Genomic DNA, 22,654 nt, shown 5'->3' with positions numbered 1-22,654 from the left:
TGCTTGGTTTTTGTGATTTGTTACAGGCTCTGAACCTCAGCTGTCCCCACTTACCTTGCAGTCTCAGTACAAACCAAACTGAGCCAGAGATGCCAGAAGAGGAGATGGTAAAAATAATCCAGGTAATTACAGGAGCAGAGATACCTGAACTGGCGAGAGGTGGCTTCAGCCACTTCTGTCATACAGACAAGATGCCATGTAGGAAAGGAGCTCGTGAGCCAGATGTGGTTCCTTGTGTCTGGTTGCTCTGTAGTTTTGTCTCCTACAAATCTACCTTCAAAACCCTGACTCTCGTGACATCCACCACATCCCCTGGTACACTGTAACTCCCCTGGGGATTTGCTTTTCCCCCACAACTTGTGGGTTTTTTGAGGTCCCTTACTTCATGCACTGAGATACTACCAGCAATTCATCCACATTGACCTTCCTGATCCTTCAGGACTCTATAGGCTTTCTTCACAACACAGCCTCCCTCAGCTTTGCAATTTGTTTCCATTTTTGTGGAAGCACACAGATTTGTTTCTTGTTTCCCCAAAGCATCTCTGGTCTGTTAGATGACTTTCTAATGACACTTCTTTCCTCTTCATAATTCAGATAGCAGCTCCTGTGAAATGTACAGGGGCATCAAACATGCTTCTGGAAGTGCTTTCATTCACTACTCTTAATGAGAACCTTTTTTTTTTTTATTTATATCTTTTGTCCCCTGGGTTCAAAGTGCAATCTTAACAGCAGCTGCCCTTCCTGTTGTAGATATGGTCCTTGTTAGCAGCTGAAGACATGCAACATAGACAGCTAGGGGAGGCTAAATTGCTGTGCCCCAGAAGTTTTGTGTGGACCCAAACTGCTAAGACCCCGGGAAAGAAACAAGTATTTGGTTATGAGGCCAGAGGGGTGATTGCAGAAGTAACTTTGCCCTTAAAAGCCCCATCTGGCAAATTAGGACAGGATGAGTGCAGCTCCCTCATAAACACCCTTGTAAACGCAGGACTTTGAATCCCTTGATATGAACCCAGTGCCTCTCTTCCCGCTGCTTGTCGATGCCAAGGTGTGCACATGGTGGGTGAAAGCCGTGGCAGGGACGGAGGAGCCTTCCTTCTCATGGCTGCGCGCAGACACCCAGGAGCGGAGCCATGGACCACAGGAGGGGTTTTCAGCTGGCTTAGGGGCAGGAGCTCAGGGGAAGTCCTTGATGTTCACAGTAAGCGTGGCCAAGGGTGCTCCCACATCTCATGCAGAGGTCCAGACATCCAAGCTGATGACATCCAAAGCCGAGAATGTTCCCCCCTCTCACACCTCCAGCCTTGAAACACCCCGACACCCCACACTGCGGGATACAGCAGCCCCAGCTGAAATCCCACCCATGCCTCCAGTGCAAACAGCGGAGGAAACACAAACCTATCCTGGTGAAGTACCCCCAGGGCTGAAATGGCATCCCTCACAGTTAAGAGGTGAAGCCCAAGTCCAAACCTCCAGACCTGACTTCCTGGGAGCGGAGGGGGTGCCTCCATTTGCCTCCCAGACAGACGTGCAGAAACACCCCTCCACACTCCAGTTAGCAGCAGATGAAGTGCTCCCCTCTGCATCCGAGACCAAGCCGCAATGGGTCAGCTCCAAACCTGTAATATCAGAAGAAAAGCAGTCTCTGCCTTCCCTGCGTGCTGAAACACAAGAGGAGTTGTGGTCACAGGCAATGCTGGCCAGGAGGCTGTCTCTGAGGACGCGTGCCAAGGCCGAGGTGCAGACTTTCCACATGGATATACCTCTGGGGACTAAGTGGCAGGTGTACCGCTTGTGTACCGAGGCCCAGGTACAAACCTTGTGCTAGCAGCTTTCCAGTGTCAAACAGCAAAGCTTCACTCCTCCAAGACACCGATGTGGCTTAGGACCTTGGGCAGGCTGCATCCAAGTAAGAAAAAGTTATTTCTGATAAATTTCCCCTGGCCAGAAATGAACTTTGCTCTACTTACAAATTTCTTTTTTAGACCAGAAAGCCAGCAAGAATCTACAGTACAGCAGCATGGTTGTGTACAATTGGCGGATTGAGTAAAAATTTAGCAGGGATTTCCGTCTAGTTTTCATTCCCCTGCAGAGCTATAGACACACAAATGCATTGTAGCATGTGAATACATTACTACGTGGCTCGAGGGGTGCTGGCCAACCATTCAGGGGGACCCCTGCTCCATGATAGCCTGGTCTTTGTCCAGCTCCTCCCTGGCCCAGGGTCGTGGTTTAACCCCAGCCAGCAGCTAAACACCATGCAGCCGCTCACCCCCCCCCACCCCCCCCCCAGTGGGATGGAGGAGAAAATTGGGAAAAGAAGTAAAACTCGTGGGTTGAGATAAGAACAGTTTAACAGAACAGAAAAGAAGAAACTCATAATGATAATGATAACACTAATAAAATGATAATAGTAATAATAAAAGAATTGGAATATACAAATGATGCGCAGTGCAATTGCTCACCACCCGCCGATTGACGCCCAGTTAGTCCCTGAGTGGCGATTCTCCTGCCCCCACCCCCCCCAGTTTATATACTGGGCATGACGTCCCATGGTCTGGAATACCCCTTTGGCCAGTTTGGGTCAGGTGCCCTGGCTGTGTCCTGTGCCAACTTCTTGTGCCCCTCCAGCCTTCTCACTGGCTGGGGTTGAGAAGCTGAAAAATCCTTGACTTAGTCTAAACACTACTTGGCGACAACTGAAAACATCAGTGTGTTATCAACATTCTTCTCATACTGAACTCAAAACATAGCACTGTACTAGCTACTAGGAAGACAATTAACTCTATCCCAGCTGAAACCAGGACACCCAGCAGCAAACTAATCCACTAAAATACATCAGTGGCAAGCTGACCTGGCACAGGGAAAAGCTTGGCATGGGAGCATGAGCAGTAAACATGCATGAGAAGGTGGGAGGGAGACAGCAACTGCCCCTTTCAGGCTCGTGAGCCATTAGACGAGACCCACCACGTCTATACCCTCAGTATTTGTAGATTTGCATTGGATGGATGCTGGCAAGACAGGGGTGTGCCGTATCCGCAGGCAGCTTTGGCAAGTCTCTGCTGCTGCACCTCACTGCAGAGCTGGCAAAGACAGGGTGCAGCACCTCTTCTCCACCAAAAATGCACAATTCCTAGCAGGGACAGAAAGCTTGGCCTGGACCTTCTCTCATTTCTTTTTTTTTTTGGCATTGCAGAGTGGAAACGGCTCCAGTTCAAGCCACCCTGGTGTCTATACACTTACATGCCAAGGTGCCCCTGCACCATTGCAACAGCAGTGAGATCTTAAACTGAATCAATAAGAGCAATTGAAATGCTATAAACCTAGCCCGTGGTATTTTTGTCCTACAGCTGCAAGGTAGAGGTATAAAGATACAATTTAGCTGAGAAAGGTGGTTATGGTAAGGCTATTTCAGCTCATTAACCTTTGCCTGAGTTTCCCTATTACCCCTGGGGATTACAGGAAAGTAGGAGTTTTACTGAGCACTTGCACACGTGCCTCTGCAAACTTGCTCAATCAACTCACTTCTCTGTACTCAGGGATGAGCCAACCTTGATATTTTCCCCATCCAGCCTTCCCCCTCCCCCTCCCCCCCCCAAAAAAAAGAGGTAGTCAAGTCTTTCAAGTCTCCCTTCAGTCCAGAAGCTGCTTTATTGCAGTAAGTGACAGGAAAACCACAGTCATTCAGGGCTTCTCAGGGTAAAAGCTTCCCTTTTCTACCCTGGCACTGAATTTTTGAGGTGCTGGCTGGCATCAAGGTTTTCTAGAAATAAAGGTGCCATGTACACCATAACCCCCATTCAGCAAAACAGCAAAGAGACCTGTATGTGGAAAACACTACCTTGTATTGCCTAACTTTTGCATAACTCACCTTTGCCTTGAAAAGCCTGTCATTATTTAACAAGGCTGGAGGTTGCATCAGTGTCTGCAGCACTTCTACTTAGTAATGCTAGATGTGTGAAATACAGACACTTAACACCATCTACTTTCTTCAGGCCTGCTTTTCTTTTATTTGTTGGGTTTTGTCCTTTAATCCTCTCAAAATGCTTATCTTCTCCACATTAAGAGTAATCTGAGTATCATCTTTAAAAGCTGGCCATGGAAACATCACAAATTGAACCCTCTGGTTCCCCTAGTAATAGCTCTCATTTGCTATGGAGGAATTAGTTACTGAGGGGTTAGAAAGGAAACCCAAGTTCCCATCTGCCCTAACCCACATGAACATGGCCTTTCAGTAGTTGCTGGAAAAACTTTAAGTTTCTTATAGGACTTTCCCACATAAGGTAAATTAGCCTGAAAAAAGATATTATCGTGAATACAAAGGTCCATGGAGAGATCGTAGTGAAACTCCTAGCTGTAAGGCCCAATTACTGTTGAAACATGCTGGCCTAATTGCCCTGAATTCGGAGGGTTTAGAAAAAGTCAGGTTGAAGATTATGGACAATATTTAAAAACCATGGAGGTGCATTTTTAGATTCCTATATTTTCAGGTCATTAAAAACTTGCCTAGATCTCCAGAATCAAAGGCCACACACCCAGCCCAGGTAACGTGCCAACTTTCAAAAAACACTGCAAACAAACCACAGGATTTTCTCTTTGTTCCTGTGGACAGTTTATAAACAAGTCTATTACTTAACAAACAATTTTGTTTTGCCAGCTGAGACCCTAAAGGGAGTGAAAAATCTTTTTAACAGTCAGACACCAGATTTCTGAGCTACAGGATGCACAGTCCTTCTGAGTATCTAGCTCTGTAATAACATTATAATATACCCTAGCATGGGGAAGACCATCTTGACTGTTAAATTACTGGAGCATAACAAAGCAATGAATAATCCCAGAATACATGCCTTTTTGTGATCATCCCATATTGTATTACTTCTTCCTTTTGAAAAGCCCAGTTCAGAGAGTAACTTATTTAAGCTCCTTCTGCCTGATACCCAACCTTGCCAGAGCAGCCCAGGCACAGAGCAGGTGAACAGCAAGAAACAGAAGCAAACCGGTGCAGCAAATTGCACCTTGCAACTCAGAGCACGATGCTTACGTACCTTGGAAGACTCCGCTAGGTAAGAGTTTCTTGCTGCATGGCATTCATTCCCCAAATTGTGTTGGATCGAGTGTATCATTATATGCATGGGTTTTAGTTGTCATTTTGGCTCCTGGTGGTTAAGAGCTCCTTCCAGGACACAGCACCTTACAATCAAGTGCTGACTTTCCAAGTGAGAGCCACCCCAGAAGATGTGGGGTTTGCTCTGAGAAGCACCTTTAGGGCCCAGGAGGGCCCCAGATCCATGGTTAGACACCTGAGCTGAGCCCATAACATCTTCAGGTTGGTGGTGATATGCCCTAGACAGTAGCAACGAGCTCCCTGCATTAAGAGTTGTCTGGGAGCAGTCGGAAACCATCTGTCACATACCAGAACAAACTACATGTTATTATTGGCATTATCATCACCCAAATGAACGATTTGCTGCCTTCTCTCAGCATGGGAAACATCAACACTTCTAACACCTCACCCTGAAAAAGGATGCTGCTTCCAAGTCAGTCACTTAAATGTACCCTGTGGCCTCTCCTTCCTTGGCCTGCCTCTGGCATCGCTAGTTCAGGGCAGAAAAACAAGTAATTTGCTTGAGTATCGGAGCTGGCATACCCAGGGGACTGGCTCACTTGCAGTTTCTTCCTCTGTAAAGATGCACCAGCTTGAATTAATGGTGAAGCCTGGAGAGGCAGCAGCTCTCCACAGGGGCTGGGGCACGACTGCCACTAATTCATATTATTTACCAGCAGGGACAGGGCTGTAGAAGGGTTGAGGAGGCTTAAGGATGACTACGGTAGCATTTGCCACTGCTAGTCCCATCACAGGTGTCCCTCCACCTTGTGTTGCCTGGGGCTGTTGCCCCAAGTCTAGCAATATCTTCAAGTAAGCACTCCCTGTAGCACTGCTGCCTGTCAGCTAAGTAAGCCCTGTGCTGCTTCTGGAAAGAAAGGTGGAGAAAGGTGGGAAACTCTCAGAATAAGAGAAATATATCTTTAAGTACAGGTAGGTTTGCTGCCATAAGTAATAGAAGCATTACAGTATACAGCTACCACGGCTCAGCTGTTGCAATTGAAAACAGGCATTTTAAAATCAGATGTGGTCGTACATTCTCCAGCAAATCTTGGTATTCTCCAGTATTGGCAGCAGTGCCACTTATTTGCTAATACTTATAGTAAATCTGCCAGCATTTACTGATACAGTAATCACACAGCTAGAGGAGATCCCATTATTTGCTTTTATTTCATGGTAAGGATTCCTTGGAAAAACTACAGAAAGTATAAAAAACCAAGGGATTAAATTCTTCTTGTGCAAAGGGAGTAGTTTGAAGGCAGACCTTTGACAGCAGCAGGAATTGCTGCCACCCTGCTAACCAGGGAAAGGGGCTCCCTCATGGGGAAGCTAACAGGGTAGAAGGCAGAAAGGCAAAAGCGAATCACCAAGCATCCTTTTCTGTCTTTTCAGACCTAAGACCAAACGTGGGTTTTAAAGGCCCCACCTGTGCAACAGCAAACTTGCTTTTGCTAGAAGTGCTAGTAAAGAGCCATCAAACACAACATAAAGGTGCAACACTCCCAACTGGAACGGAAAACTCCCAGGCTATCTAGCCCTTAATCCTGCCATGGCCACAAAAGCCACTGGCTCTAAGAAATACCTCCAGCTGCTCCTCCTTCAGGTCGCTTTTCTAGGGCCTGTCTTCTGCGGGAATGTGTTGGTCTGGCCAACAGAAGGCAGCCACTGGCTGAACGTGAAGATAGTTATAGAGGAGCTCATCCGGCGTGGGCACGGCGTTACTGTCCTGGTATCCAATGCTTCCCTCTTCATTAAACCCAGGGCTGAGGCTGCGGAGAAGTTTGAGGTCTATAATGTGCCCTTCAGGAAAGACACTGTTGAGAACCTGATTGAGGGTGTAGTGGCACTGTGGCTGAATAATAGGCCAACCACCTTGACCTTCTGGCAGTTTTACAAGGAACTGGGAAAACTGTCCAAAAACTGGCACCAGATGAACAGGCTAATGTGTGATGCAGTGCTAACCAACCGAGAGCTGATGGCCCATCTGCAGGGATCTAGCTATGACCTGCTGCTGTCAGACCCGGTGACCCTCTGCGGGGACCTCCTGGCTCTCAAGCTGGCCATCCCCTTCATCTACTCGCTGCGCTTCTCCCCGGCCTCCACCGTGGAGAGGCACTGCGGCAAGATGCCAGCCCCGCCGTCCTACGCGCCCGCAGCCCTGTCCGAGCTCACTGACCACATGTCCTTCGGTGAGAGAGTAAAAAACATCGTGTCTTACCATCTGCAAGACTACATTTTCCAAAGCTACTGGGGAGAATGGGATATCTACTATAGCAAGGTCTTAGGTAAGCCTTCTGCTACTTCACTTCTCATTACACAGCCTCCCGCCTTACAACCTGCACAGCTAGGAACCTGGCAGGGTCGCAAAGTCAAGGTCTGAGAGAGGTCAGCAAGAAGTTTGTCTCATTATGTCCTTATGTGGAAAAGGGAGTGGGCCACCAGGGTCTATTAGCTGCACCCATTCCCCTGTCAGGGTGCTGTGCTGCTATGCCATTGCATTGAGATGGGGATCAGTGGTCATCCCAATTGATGGATTTGACTGCTGTAATTATTTTTAATGTGGAGGTTGAAACAACTTCCACACCATATAGGGCCCTCAGCAAGGGAGCTCAGCTTACACATTTCCCCCTCCAGTGACAGCTTGCACAGAAAGCAGCAGGAACAGAGCTGTTTTCCTAATCCAGAGCATCACAACAAGGAAGGTGGAGCTGGTCAATTAAGAACCAACCCTGCCACCCTCAGTAGCAATACTGAAATGCATTGTGGCTTTATAATAGAGACTTCACTTACATCACCAGTCATATAAAGCCAATCCTCTCTCCACAAAACAAGTTTTATTTAAAACACACCCTCCACCCACAAGCAAACAGTGAAAGTGACAAGTTTTCCTTTGCAGGCTTTTCTTCTGGACTGTTTTAAGTGAGTATGTAGAAAAATATGTTTATTGAAGTATTAATCACATGTGATCAACATGCCATTTCTACTAACCTCACACTGAGCTAATGAAAAAGAGCACTTGTAAATCTCTCAGGTGCAATTGGCTGCAAATACCTGCATGCCGCAGGACTCCACAAGTACACCGAACTGTTGTCATGTGCACAGCAGATAAGATATCTCAGCTTGGCTTCTGTCCTGGTTTAACCCCAGCTGGCAACTGGCCACCATACAGCCGCTTGCTCATTCCCTCCCCAGTGGGATCAGGGAGAGAATCAGAAGGGTAAAAGTGAGAAAACTCATGGGTTGAGATAAGAACAGTTGAATAATTGAAATATAATAACAACAACAACAATAATAATAATATAAAAATTGTAATGAAAAGGAAAATAACAAAAAGAGAGAGAAATAAAACCCAAGAAAAGCAAGGGATGCAAATGAAAAACAATTGCTCCACCAACTGACCGATTCCCAGCCAGTTCCTGAGCAGTAGCCCCCTGGCCAGCTTTCCCCCTAGTTTACATGCTGAGCATGGCATCACATGGTCTGGAATACCCCTTTGGCCAGTTTGGGTCAGGTGCCCTGGCTGTGTCCTGTGCCAACTTCTTGTGCCCCTCCAGCCTTCTTGCTCGCTGGGCATGAGAAGCTGAAAAATCCTTGACTTAGTCTAAACGCTACTTGGCAACAACTGAAAACATCAGTGTGTTATCGATGTTCTTCTCATACTGAACCCAGAACATAGCACTGTACCAGCTACTAGGAAGAAAATTAACGCTATCCCAGCTGAAACCAGGACAAGGACTGACATTATTTCCTAATTGCACATCAGAAGTGTGACCACAAATAAAACTGTTTAACAGATTTTCTGGTTCAACTTGTAGTGCGTAATAGGCACCTAGTGGCAGGCAGGACAGCCCACACCATCACCTACCAGCTCTGGCCTCCCGCAATGCATGCTCTGGAATAGGCAAGTTCACATGAAGACAGTCTTACTCCAATACTGGAGTCACTTGCCATGTAGTTTCATCCACTTTGAGACACAAATTTTTAGCTGCAGCCCTGGATCACCACCTTAAGTCCATGGATGGTCAGTGGCTTTATAAAGCAAAAGGGTGCCCACACAGTGGGTGAACATCTTCGCTGCACACCCAGCTGTGCCTCAAAGAGCCTGAAGAATGAAAAAGTCACCTCTTCTACCAAACAGGCAACATCAAGACTGTAGTTAGACAGGCAGGAGGGCCAGGATGACCAACAGGACATGGTCCTTGCTGGGCTGAGCCCCCCAGGTCTGACAACTCTCCCTGGTGCTCCAGAGGAAGCACATCTTCCAGCTTCAGCAAGCTATTTACCACCAGATGGTACCAGCTGGTCCCAGTCACCTTTTTCCCCAGGAAAACATGCCATTACCCACAACAGGATTTCATGGTGGCTACCTTGGCTCCCTGCCCTCCGGAGCAAGGCAGTGTCACGCATGCCCAGCCCAGCTTGGGAGCGCTGCTGCTCACGGTGAAGGAAGGCCACGGGGGCATTGCCATGCAGGGCAGGCTATGGCTGGGGAGGAGGTGGCGGTGTGACAGTGCTGTGGCTGCTGGCTGTGTTGGGCTGGGGGTCCGGGGGGAAGGTGTTGGTCTGGCTGACAACAGCCAGTGGCTGAACATGGAGTACATACTCCAGGAGCCTGTGGTCTGGGGCCACGAGGTGACCATGCTGCTGCCTTCGTGCTTCCTCATCCTCAACCCCACACAGCCCTCACCCTTCCAGTTTGAGGTGGCTGAGGTGCCGATCACCAAAAAGGAGATAGTTGGCTACCCTACTGGAAGAAGCTTTCTCTTTTTGGTTTTACCAGGAGAGAACGCTACCTGTCTGGGAAAGTCTTTACAAGCTAGCTCAACTGGTGTACAAGCAGGAGAACATAACCAAAATAATTTGTGATGAAGTCCTGAAGCATGAGGTGCTGCTGGAGAGACTGAGCGCATCCACCTTTGATGTCCCCTTGGCAGACCCACTGGCACACAGTGGGGTTTGCTGAGAAGCTGGGTATCCCCTTCATGTACACCATCTGGTTCTCCATAGGCAACATGATGGAGCGGCTCTGTGCTTAACAGATAGGATGTCCTTCCTGGAAAGGCTAAAAAACATCTTCACCTACACAGTGCAGGACATCACATATCATTACCTTCTCTGGGAAAGTTGGTGATGTTTTAGGTAAGGCTGCTCTTACTTCCAGAAATTACATCATCTGCTGTACACACAAGAGTAAGTACCCAGAGCTTAGAGGTTAAGGCACAAGGTAGGAGCAAGACAGCTGTGAACTCACTCTCCTTCCTCCAAAACTCCTGTGTCAAGTCAAACAATCCAGGCAAGTACAAATGTTACCTGTTAATCCTGACCTGCTACACTAGTACAGCTAAGTCCAGGCACTTGTAGGATAGGTAAAACAGTTCTAAAGCCACTTGAAACAGAGCTCATCAGTCATATACATAGATGAATCATGACAAACACTAAGAACAGCAAAATAATACTATATACCCACCAAACACTAGTACTGAATTAAACCTTTCGAAGTAGAAATAAAAAATGGTTTTGGAAAGCTATACAACAATACTGCCTTATTTCCCCTAGCACCCTTCTGGCTTGCTAGCTTAACTCAAAATGAGAGATAATGGCCTCCTCTGGTCTTTTAAAGGCTTGGGAGAGCAGCTGAGCCCCAGTTTGCAGTGATAAAAGGCCCTCAGCAGAGACAGGGTTCTTTGCTTTTCTGAAAGTGTCTAAAAGAAATACTAGAAGATAGTTGTATTTATTTGTGAGTTTTTTTCTTTTTTAAACAATAGTTGCACAATTATTTTCACATTTTTGCTCTAAGTGATTATTGTAACGCTTAAAAGGAAACAGGGCAAACATACATGCATTGTTGGTGGGCAGATAAAATGGATATTATTTCAATATGAAACTCTAAATATTTTTATTTATATTTCACTAGTAGGGTGTAATTCTGCTAAGAGAGCTAAGTTGTTAAGATACCCTACTATTATAGTACCTAGCTGTGTGTTTACTTGTGTTGCTTATCATATTTGACGGAGACTAGAAAATCTTGTGCTGGCAAAAGCATGGTTTGCTGATCTCCTGTTGTGTAAGCCTCAGAGCTGCTTGGATCTTGTCTTGTCTTTTTTTATTGTTAAATGTGGGGTTTAGTATTTAAGGCTACATGTGCAATACCTGTTTTATTAGCTGTGTTAGCTTAGCTGTTCTCTACCCTGACTGTGATATGCTTTGGTCTGGAGTGTATCCAGTCCTGAAGGAGGTGCAAAAGGAAGGGGCAAGCATCTCACAGAAAGTGGGCAATGTCCCAGCTCCGGCACTGTATGCGTGCACCTTCTCTTTCTCCTTGGAAAATCTTCTTCAGGGTTCTTATTATTCTAGTTGCTTTCCTAGAGCTACCTAAAGGCTTTTTCAAGTGATGAGGTTGAAGCATGATGAAAGACTGCTTGCTCCACTGTCAGTCTAGTAAGGGGAGCTCATGTGGTGCTGCTGAGCTCTTGCAGGAGTGCTCAGGCCCTGTTTACACTCAGTCTGAGCCTCATTTGCCCTCTGCTCAGGACAGAGCAGCTGCCTGTTCTTTTCCCTGAACACATCAGTAGCACCAAGCATCTCCACTACGTCTACAGGACACAGTCAAGAGGAGAAGTCAGGTCTCTTGTCTTGGCAGTATCTGTCCTGGACTACATTATATGGATTCACTGATGCCAGTGTGCAGCATCTTCCCAAGAGAAGGCAAAGAAGCAGAAAGGTGAGCAAAACCTCTGCTCCTCATCTCCTCCTGTTTCTCTCCCGGGGTGGCCTGATGCTGGAGTCATCTCTACCAGGACTGTGTCCTCCCAGCAGCAGTGCTGTGTGTCCACAGCGTCTGGTTATAGAGAAGACAGAACTAGAGCACCCTGTGGGCTAGCTGTGAATCACTGCAGGACATTCTGCACCTAGTAAATGAAGAGAGAAAAATTGTAACCAGCTTTACAGGTAGGTTGGCTCTTACAGGACACAGAAGCAAATCTAGGCTGTAGTGAAGTGGTAAGATGGTGTTCATCCTGTAGCTGACAAAAAAGTCCCATGGGCTGCTCATGTCCTTTCCCTAGCCTGAGCTCCTGCTTGGTGCAGGAATGTGTATCATCTTCACCTTGAAGATCTGGTATGGGGGTATGCTGATTTTGGCTGGAACAGAATTAATTTTCTTCATAGTAGCTTGCAAGGGGCTGTATTTTGGATTTGTGATTAAAACAGTGTTGGTAACACAGGGATGCTTTAGTTATCGCTGAGCAGTTCTTACATACCATCAAGGCTTTTTCTGCTTCTCACACTGCTCCTCCCACTGAGTAGGCTGGGGGTGCACAAGAAGTTGGGAGGGGACTCAGCCGGGACAGCTGACCCCAACTTACCCAAGGGGTATTCCATACCATGTGGTGATGTGCTCAGCAAAAAAAGCTGGGGAGGCGGGAGGGGAGTTTGCCAGGGTTGCTGTTGCTCAGGGACTGGCTGGGCATTGGTTGGCCAGTGGTGAGCAATTGTTCTTTTTGCATTACTTGTTTTTCTTGGTTTTATTTTTGGTTTTTGCTTATTAAGCTGTCTCTACCTCAACCCATGAGTTTTCTAACTTTTGCCCTTCCTTTTCCCCTCCTACTGCGGGGGAGTGAGAGGCTCTGTGGTCATTTGCTGCCCATCAAGATTAAACCACAACACAGGGAAAGGGCTCCTGGTTCTCACATGCTGCAAAATGCACTTTGTAGTGAGCAGAAACAGGAGTTGCCGTCATTTTGAGATAAGCTGTGGCTCTGCAGGAGACTCCAGAACGGGATTTGCTGCTTGCCCAGTCCTCCTATGAGCATTGTTTTGTGTTCTGACATGCCCTCTTGCCAGGCTTGGATCTCACTTTTATTGGCTGGCTCTAAAGTGTTTGCACACTGGAGCAGTGAACTCCTTCCAGCTCGGTCAGACTGGAGTTGTACATTGACTGCTGAGATGATGGGGCCAAGGTTCCCCTGGCTGCTCTGGGCCTACGCATGCTGCTGGAGTGCTGGCTTTTGTGGGAAGGTGGTGGTCTGGCCCACCGATGCAAGTCACTGGATCAATATGAAAGTGCTGCTGGAAGAGCTTGTTCTCCGGGGTCATGAAGTGACTGTGCTGGTGCCCTCAAGCAATCTGCTCATCGACTACCAAGACACCTCCTCCCCCTTCACTTTTGAGGTCTTGCAAGTCCCCTTTACCCAGAAAACCCTGCATGCTATCATGGACGACTTCCTCAATTTCTGGATGAATGAGGTCTCTAATCTCTCCCCCTGGGAGATCATGTGGAGGACGAAAAAGGACCTGGAGGTCTTTACCAATATGTCAAAGCAGATCTGTGACACCTTGGTGATGAACCCTCAGCTGATAGCAAAGCTGCAGCAAGCCAAGTTTGATGTTTTGGTTGCTGATCCCCTGTCTGTAGGCGGGGAGCTTGTAGCAGAAATCCTAGCAATCCCTTTTGTCTACAGCTTCCGCTTCTCAGATGGGAATGTGGTAGAGAAGCTGTGCGGTGGGCTCCCGTCCCCACCTTCTTATGTGCCTGCTAGCACAAGGGGACTGACAGATCAGATGTCCTTCGTGGAAAGGCTACAGAACTTCCTCTTTTACTTTTACACGGATCTATTTTTCTTGAAGTTTTGGCAAGACGAATGGGATGGGTACTACAGTAATGTCTTAGGTAAGGCAGCTGTTGAGTGGTTTCTCCTCTTGCATAGGTTGTGCCTTTTGAATGTTTTGGGAGCTCAATGCTGTTCTCTCAAAATACTCTTTCTCAATGGCCAGCAGAAATGGTAATCCTGTTTTGGTCACATGGAGGCTGTGCCTTCCCTTTTAGGTCTGGTCTAATCTAACAGACACCAATGCAGTTTTGCTCTAGTTCCTCTTGAGGATCTTTAGAGCACACAGTTCTAATTTTTGTCAATGACGATACTGTCGATGAGCTCTTGCAGTGAGCCATATGCCCATTTTAGTGCTTTCAGAGGACAGTTGTTGCCTCTTCATCTTGATGACAGGCAGTTCTACAATTAAGATGGTAGTAGATAAAGGCTGGAGGGCAAAATCATTCCTTACCTAAGTGTAAGGCACTGGAGACAGCTCCATTGATAACGCAGGGATGGAGTTAACCCTGTTGTAACTAGGAATACTGGCTGTCTCTGGACAACTGCAGAGCAAAAAACCACTCTTCATTCACATTGCATGCATCATCTGGAGATATCATCTTGCAACCCTGCATAGTACAGGATGCTAAGCGTGAGTTCATATTCTTGAACAATAAATGCTAAGAACTGCCAACTTTCCCCTTCAACTACCATTCAGAGTTTTAAATACTCTCCTTAAACTACATATATACCCGAAATTTTTGTTCCAACCTAGAACTCAGGCTTGATTGAAAGTCTGTTAAAGAGACCTTTTAGTTCAATGGACTTTGAATCTTGTACAGAATATCTGTGTTTAGGCAGATAACGAGTGAACAGCAAGCACAAGGGTATCTATTCTGTTGCCCTCCAATCTCTTCCTGCGTTTCCCAAGAATGCCTCTGTGCTCTGCAAACTAGTCCCTTTTCCCTGGATTGAATTTTTTTCTTTTAATACCACATAAGACTTAATTACACACCTTTGTACCACTTTACTTGCAATGCAGGCTTAATTTTCACTCCAGTAACTTTGTAACTGACTCATTGCTCTTTACTTAAAATAAAATAAAAATTACTGGTGTAGATTGTAACACTGATCAAGTAGTATAAGAAGATGCCCTACAGATAATTTTTATCTTGCTGCTTATTTGCTTGGTTCCTGCTTGCATTAGGCTGGCTTTGGATAATCATTTATTTACCAACACTTCTAACCCTTTTACTCCACAGTTCCATTTTGTGGGGAAAATACTGCAAAGACAACTTGCAACATGTACCTGAGAATATATATTGTTCCAAATGGGAAGCTATAAAATTTTTATCCATTGGATTTTTTTCTATAGATGGATTTCTAGAGACACTGGATGTTGCATAAAATGACATTCAAAGCATCTATGGATTTGGCCAAATTTTCCCAATATGTGTCAGAAGGAGCTGACCCAGTCCCCAAGAGAACTAGGGATAGCTGTACCTGTCTTTTATTGTAGTCTGAGCAGCCACTGACTGAGTCACCATTTGAAAAATGCCACAGAACTTTAAAAACTTTCCTCCTCCCTGACTGGTGATGATCACTTTGCGATTAATTTATTTTTTATTTGGAACTACATTTTCTGTGATTGTTCTCTTCCCCAAAGTGTGCTTTTATTACAAGCACAGGTAATGAAGTCTTTCAGTGGTACAAGAATTGCACTTCTGTATCACAGAAACTAAATGCTTCCCACTTACTCCTGTACTGCTCTAAATTAATCCTGAAGGTTCAAAATCCCTTTAAAGATCGTATTGCCTTGTTCGTGGCAACCTGCCAAGGCCAAACACAGGACAGGGCAAGGAATACATCTGGATTTGTCTGTGTTTTCCTTTCATGCATGATTTGATAGACTACACTGACTGGGAGTGCCAAAAGACAAAGGTAAGGCTTCTATTTTGCAATCTACAGCAAACAAGCCCACTCCCGTGCCTGTTGTAAACCCCTTGTACCTTGTCCATAGGAAGGCCCACAACCCTGTGTGAGACGATGGGGAAAGCAGAGATATGGTTAATCAGAACATACTGGGATTTTGAATTTCCACGGCCTTTCCTGCCCAATTTTGAGTTTGTTGGAGGACTTCATTGCCAGCCTGCAAAGCCATTACCAAAGGTATCCCAACTTTGTTCTGCCATTGGTTGGTTGTTTGCCCAGCAGAACATAAACTGTTTCTCTCCCTGATAACCATGCAAGCCATGTCCTGAGAAAGCTCATTCTAAAAGAAGATGCTCTGCTGCCAGTGGGGAGCATGGAGCTATTTAGCAATCTGTCTGTACTTATGCAAACTGAGGGCTGAGTTTACAACCTGCTGTCTTAAAAGAGGATAGCTGAGGTCAGCAGGAGGGAATACCGTGTTTGTTTCAGGAAAAATAGGTGCTACCTCAGAGTAGTTAAGTGTAATTTAATTCTAAGATGCAGACTTGGAGCCAATGGTAACACTGAAATACCTGATGCAAAAAAAGCACTGTGATGGGACAAATTCTTTAGACAAAATGGAGCCAAGACTTGCAGAAAGAGACAATTGATGAACACTTTTTCTATTGTTACTTAGTTTAAGACATCTTAAAGGGAGTAAAATACTCAGCATCTCCAGCTTACGCTCTGCTGTGACTGGCAATATTCAGGTGGAATCTGAAACTCCTAGATACTGATGACAGCAACACAACAAGCTCTGGTCTAGATTATCACTCCTGTAGGAGCTTAGAGGAGGTAGGGTATTTTCAGTGTAAGTTGTCTACTTAAAAGAAACTGTCTAACTCTCTTCCCACTCCCCTGTAGCAGAGGTTGAGTTGGGGGAAATGGATAACCATTCTCTTTTGGATGCTATTGCTCCATTTCACATGATACTAACTAAAAAAAAGGAACAGGAAGACCTATTAGTCTGATTTGTAGAAAATCTGTTTAGCAACATGTGCTGTATTGCAAGAAATAGAGAACTGGCTAACAAAGTCAGACCAGCAACTTGATGAATCTCTGACCAGGATGCTGAAAAACCCTGACAGTTTTCAGCACTGTCCCTTCCTGCAGAGCTACGAAATGCAAAGTACTTGTTCATGGAGAATCCAGAACGATGACAGACTATGCTATGGAGGGTGTCACAGGGTATAGTCCTGATCCATTCCTGATGCTTGTGCTCTGAAAGAAATGTGTCCTGAAACTGCTTGACTTGCTTTCAAAAAGACAAAGCTTCTGTCACCTGTCCCAACTTGTCCTGCTCCTTCTTGGGGAGAAACTGTCTATTTTGCACAGGGCCAGGTCTATCTTTGTAATGCCCTTCTGTCAGCGGAGGTGCTTGTACACCACAATCATCTCCTTGATAAGCTAAAAAAGTTATGCTCTCTGTTCACAGAAATCTGTGTAATCTGTAGTGCATAATTACTCTTAGTATGTTTTCTGCCTCACCTAGGAAATGGAAGAATTTGTTCAGAGCTCAGGGAAACATGGCATCGTGGTATTCTCTCTTGGGTCGATGGTCTACAACCTAACTGATGAAAAAAGTAATGTGATTGCCAGAGCCCTCAGCCAGCTTCCACAAAAGGTGAATTTCCTTTCCAGTCTAAAACAATTTGTCTTGTTTTTTTGTCACTCCTGTTGCCTTCAGCGAGCCTTTCGCATTTGGACTCACCTGGTTTTTATCTGCATCTCTGCTGGATGTACCACAGCTGGGAAGCTGTGCTCTGCAGAGGCAGACTGCTGAGTCACCTCATGGGGAGTTCTGCCGTTTCCCCTTCTCTGCACCAAATGACATGGAGGTGTGTCCATAGGCCAAAATACAAAAATCACTCTATGTGATTTTTATAATAAGCACCTAATAACTAATCAAAGAGCTAAACTGGAGCAAAAGCTATTTGAATTACTGGGAAAAGGTACGTGGGTTTGAGATAAAGCCCTAGATTACATCTAACAATACAGAAGGGTACGTCACATGCACTACGTTTATCTTCCTTTGTTCAAGGTCCTCTGGCGGTACAAAGGAAAAAAACCAGAAACTTTGGGCTCCAACACCAGGCTTTATGACTGGATACCCCAAAATGACCTGCTTGGTGAGACTGATTCTATCTGGGATGTGTTGCACCCTTGGAAAAACTGTTTCCTTCTTTGTTTTTTCCACTAAAACGGCTTATTCAGGCAAAAGAACCACATAACACTTGTGGCTACAATTAGTTTTGCAGCTTAAGCAGCAGAGGTTTGCTCTTGGGGCCTTAATTTCCTAGCCTGCTTTTGACAGGCTTTGAAGGGAGTAGGAAGCAGTGGCTCAAGAAGGCAGCAACTTGAGCTTAGCTATAAAGATGGATCTCTAAAGCAAACGCCTCTGTCTTACAGAGCTCAGTGGCAATTGTCTGGAAAGGCTAAGAACCACGTCTAGGCAGGAGTAAATATCAAAGTAGACATGTACTCTGGAGCTGGATTTGGCCTCTGCAGTTAATCTCCAGGGCTCATTCTTCAAAATGCTTGACCTAAGCAAGGCTGCAGCAGAGGGCTGTTGTGAACATGATACCATGTAAAAACTAGAACTGCACAACAGCAGAAGGGCTGAAGTAAGTCTGGGGTAGTCTGGAGGAAAATGTTGATTCATATATTGCATTAAAATAAACATGAATGTGTGAAAGCAAAGCATGTAAGCTCTGACGCTGATCCAGAGGTCAGGGCTTTTCCCTTCTCTAGCCATACACTTGCCTGGGTAGTTTGCAGTGCTCACATCCCCAGTGACCACAGTCTGCCGCAGCTGCTGCTACACATGCCTCTCCTTCCCTATTCAGGCCACCCCATGACAAAGGCCTTTATTACTCATGGTGGGACCAATGGGATCTATGAAGCTATCTACCACGGGATCCCAATGGTTGGGATTCCCATGTTTGCCGACCAGCATGACAACATTGCTCACATGAGGGCAAAGGGAGCTGCAGTTGAGCTGGATTTCAGCACACTGAAGACGCAGGACCTAGTCGATGCATTGAACACAGTCATTAACAATTCCACGTGAGTTTTGTTCTTGCCTTACAGTAAGATGAGGTTATGAAAATTTTGAGCTGTTGATGTGAGAAATTCTGCTGGCTCTTCTGGGAACCAAAAATACTGAGTAGCTGGAGTTTGGGTTTCAGATGAAAACCACCTTTCATTTCTAAGAATGAGCATTTCTCAGAAAGGAGAAATCAGTAATTTGATTTTCCATATATTACATTTTATGATCCCTTTGAGAAAAATAGTTCTTGGAAAGCCCAGAGCAGCTCCTGAGACAGTTTTCTGCTCTCTCTCTCTCTCCCTTGCTCTCTGCAAGTAGAAATCCTCTGGAGGCTCTGGGCAACAATTCTACTTCTGTCTACTCTGTCTGTAGCCACAATTCTTTCTCCTGAGCTACCAATATCCTTAGGTTACTGTACCTATCAGTCAGGAATTACAGGCTAAGGAAGCCTGGCAGCTGGAATCCCTTGCTAAGGATAAGGCCATTGACAAATGGATTGGACAAAAGGCAGGAGTCCTCAGTCTTTGGCAGCAACTCCTGTCAAGTGTGAAGGACAGGTATCCCTTCAGCAAAGAACTTGCAAATTCCCAAAGAAAATGGACCAACATTGATGGAGGTATCCTGTATCTGAGGGAATTAGCCATGGAGGAGGTGATCTGTAACAACCTGGATGATGACAAGGCATCCAAAGACCCAGATGAAATCCAGTGCACGCAGCCCCCCTGCCAACCTCCCTCCTAGTTTTATTGCCGAGCATGACGTCATAGAGTATGGGATACCCCTCTCGTCAGTGGGGGTCAGCTGTCCTGGCTGTGTCCCCTCCCAGCTTCTTGTGCACCCCAGCCTACTGGTTGGCAGGGTGGTATGAGAAGCAGAAAAGGCCTTGAGCTGTGTAAGCACTGCTCAGCAATAACAAAAACATCCCTGTATTATCAACACTGTCTTCAGCACAAATCCAAAACACAGCCCCATACTAGCTTATGTGCAGAAAATGAACTCTATCCCAGTCAGAACCAGCACACTATATTATACTGGAACAGAAAATGCTGCAAATGTTTCCATGTTGCTTTTTTTAAAGGAGTATCTGGAATAATTTTGAATAACTTTTCTTTGCAAAAGATTGGCTTTCTCTATTACTGTTCATAACCCAATTTTATGCAGATAGGAGTAAACTGGGCCAGTTTCAAATATATTTACATAACACTGATGAAAGTAAAAGCAGGGCTGTCTACCTTCCTCAGGAGGATGGCCACGTGCTGAATGGGTTGTTTCAGGAATCAGTGACAAATCTTGGTTTCTTCTTTATTCCCCAGCTATAAGGAAAATGCTCTAAGGTTATCCAAGATACACCATGACCAGCCAGTTAAGCCGCTGGACAGAGCTGTCTTCTGGATTGAATTTGTCATGCGTCACAAAGGAGCAAAGCACTTGAGACCAGCTGCTCACCATCTCACCTGGTACCAGTACCACTGCCTGGATGTTCTGGCATTCTTGTTCACCAGTACAGCCATTGCTGTCCTCACTCTTGTCAAGTGCTGCTTATTTTGCTGTAGGACATGTAGCAGGATTGCAAAGAGGAAGAAAGAATAGACATCCTGTTCCCATCAGCAGTTTTTCTTCTCCTAGGCTGATTCAGCAAGGCATTTATGCACATTCTTTGGTGAATAAAATTATTAGGATATGCTTTAAGCTGGGCATATCACGAACCACCCTGTTGAACTGGGTCATACTAAAAAGCTGTTGTGTGGCAGAGCTGCTTGCTTAGCCAGCAAATTCCTTCTGGCCTAAATAAGATTGAATTATAGTTGCTTTATCCCTTGGGACCCTGTTAGCTGATCACACATGGTCCCTAGAACAGTAAATGCTGCTCTAACTTTTCAAATTAATTTTGGTATATTTCATAAATTCAGCCTTCCCATGTGTGTGGTACTGTGGGTCCCTCAATCTGCAACTTGTCTCCTTACCTTAACTCTGTCCTCTCCTATAATGTCACCCAGGCTTTACGATTCACAACCAAAATGCCTCTCCTGTCAGAATAGCTCTCTCCAGATTGAACAGTGAAGCTAAGACCACAGGCTCCACAGGTGCCCATCTGAATGGCCAAGATCATAAAAAACTTAGAGCTGCAAGTGGCTGGTGAAGCTTGTATCATCACATTTTTACAAATGTACTGACTGCTTGGGGGCTGAGGGGAGACCAGAGTTCTAAAACCAGCAGAGAAATTACTTTTCTGAGAACCATTTATTTTCCATTCAGTCTGGAGTCCTGTTGCACAGGCCATCATTCTAACTGCAACACTGTAAGGGTGTGAACACCACCTCTGTCAGAAACTTGCCCATCTTAACCCTCAAATGCCTCTGAGCCACACTAACTGATAAACACAGGAAAACCTTTAGAGACAGCACTTGCAAAGAAGTAACATTACATGTGGGAACAGTGCAATAGTCACTTGCCTTGCCTGAAAAGTTGGAGGGAAAATAATGCTGCTCTTGGCTCAGATAAGAGTGGTAGCAAACACAGCACTCCTGAAATTGTTCAAGGTGCACTTACTGATGAAAGCCTACTAAACAGATGCTAGGCTCAGGCCTCCTGTTCTAGGTAAGGTTATTCCACTGCTGTGCCCACTTACTCAAGAAAGAACCTGCCCCAATTTTAACTAATATTTGCTGTATTCTGGATGCTGCAGAATTGTTTTCAAACAGAACAAGCTGAGAAAACATGTTATATTTGTTTATATAATAAAATTCCCTACACTACATTAACTTTTTTATTAGCATTGTCAATGGTTTCAGTGTCTGCTTAAGTCTCTTCATACTACAACATTTACAAAAGCTCAAGTGAATTGTTTCCAAATTAAAAAGGGATTAAAACAAGACTAGTGCTTCTCATGGTAAATTCTGGTACACTGTTCCTATGGTCACGATGGGATCATATGCAGGAATATGCATATTGAAATATGCATAGTGAACAGAAAGCAGAACAGCAGGCCCCAGATCTTAGAAGACCACTACAGGCCTCAGATCTGAAAGGTGTTGCTATACCTGTTCATAGAGCTGGGTCCCTAGGCACAGCTCCACCAAGCTTGATCACTAACAGCCCCCATCATCCAGCTTCTGCAAGTGGAAGATTTGCTGAGATGTCAGTTTGATTGCCAGAAGGCCAGCAAGCCTCCTAGCATACTGCATGGACACTGGTCAGACAGGCCTAACACAGGAAACAGGATAGCTGGGAAAAGTTGGACAGAGAAAGTGCTCTGCAGTCACTTTAAGGAGGTTCTTCTTTTCTGTAACATCTTCAGAGAAATTTGGCTTCACTCATATTGAATTTAAGAAGTAAAAAAGAAAACCAACCAAAATCAAAACCCCCTCTTCTTTCCAGAATCTGTATATAAACCAGGGAAAGATATCAAAGAATGAAGGTGGTCTATGATGCATTTCTCCAATTAAGACACAGTACGTGTACTGAATTTGATAGACTGATCTAATCCTACTGCTAATAGGTGTACCTCTCGGTGCATAGTAAACTGTTTTGAGGAACCCAAACCTATGTTCAACTTCGTGTAGTGTTTAAAAAATGCCAACATCCTTGCATGTTGGAGGTCAAACTTTTTGCTTAGCACAAGTAGATGTTTACTATAGCTGTGTAGAGTAAAACATACAGAGGCCAAATTCTTGTCAGATCTAAACCCCATGTTTCCGCAACTGCCACACCATGGCCAAACCGTATTGCAGTTTATAAAAACAGGTACAGCACTCAGCACTGTGGAGTCAGAGGTCTTTAAAGCACATGCTACAATCTGGTTTTGTTACATGAGAAGACACTGAAGAAAGGCTACGAAGAAGTCCACTGAGCAGTGCTACTCATACAAGTTTTGAGAACTAGGAAATTGCTGGAGAAACTGAACAACTTCCACCACAAGTTTTACTTCCCTTTTTTCACAGTTTT

At 45.3% G+C, this 22,654-nt stretch overlaps 1 protein-coding gene across 1 annotated transcript; it reads left to right on the top strand.

The window, feature by feature from the left end:
• The first annotated feature begins 58 nt into the window (after window positions 1–58).
• LOC104325489 (UDP-glucuronosyltransferase 2A2-like) lies at window positions 59–21,471 on the top strand. The gene is made up of 10 exons (XM_069782499.1): window positions 59–1,906; window positions 4,896–5,060; window positions 6,494–7,379; window positions 9,113–9,126; window positions 13,144–13,769; window positions 15,710–15,858; window positions 17,153–17,284; window positions 17,702–17,789; window positions 18,507–18,726; window positions 20,023–21,471. The coding sequence occupies exons 3-10, from the start codon at window positions 6,651–6,653 to the stop codon at window positions 20,297–20,299; spliced, it is 2,235 nt and encodes a 744-aa protein (XP_069638600.1). The 5' UTR covers window positions 59–1,906; window positions 4,896–5,060; window positions 6,494–6,650; the 3' UTR covers window positions 20,300–21,471.
• The last annotated feature ends 1,183 nt before the right edge of the window (window positions 21,472–22,654 follow it).

Source organism: Haliaeetus albicilla, chromosome 1, assembly GCF_947461875.1.
Source record: "Haliaeetus albicilla chromosome 1, bHalAlb1.1, whole genome shotgun sequence".
In the NCBI taxonomy this organism is placed as follows: domain Eukaryota; kingdom Metazoa; phylum Chordata; class Aves; order Accipitriformes; family Accipitridae; genus Haliaeetus; species Haliaeetus albicilla.
Note: the sequence above shows the minus strand (reverse complement) of the source record. Positions and strands in the feature narration are given on the sequence as shown.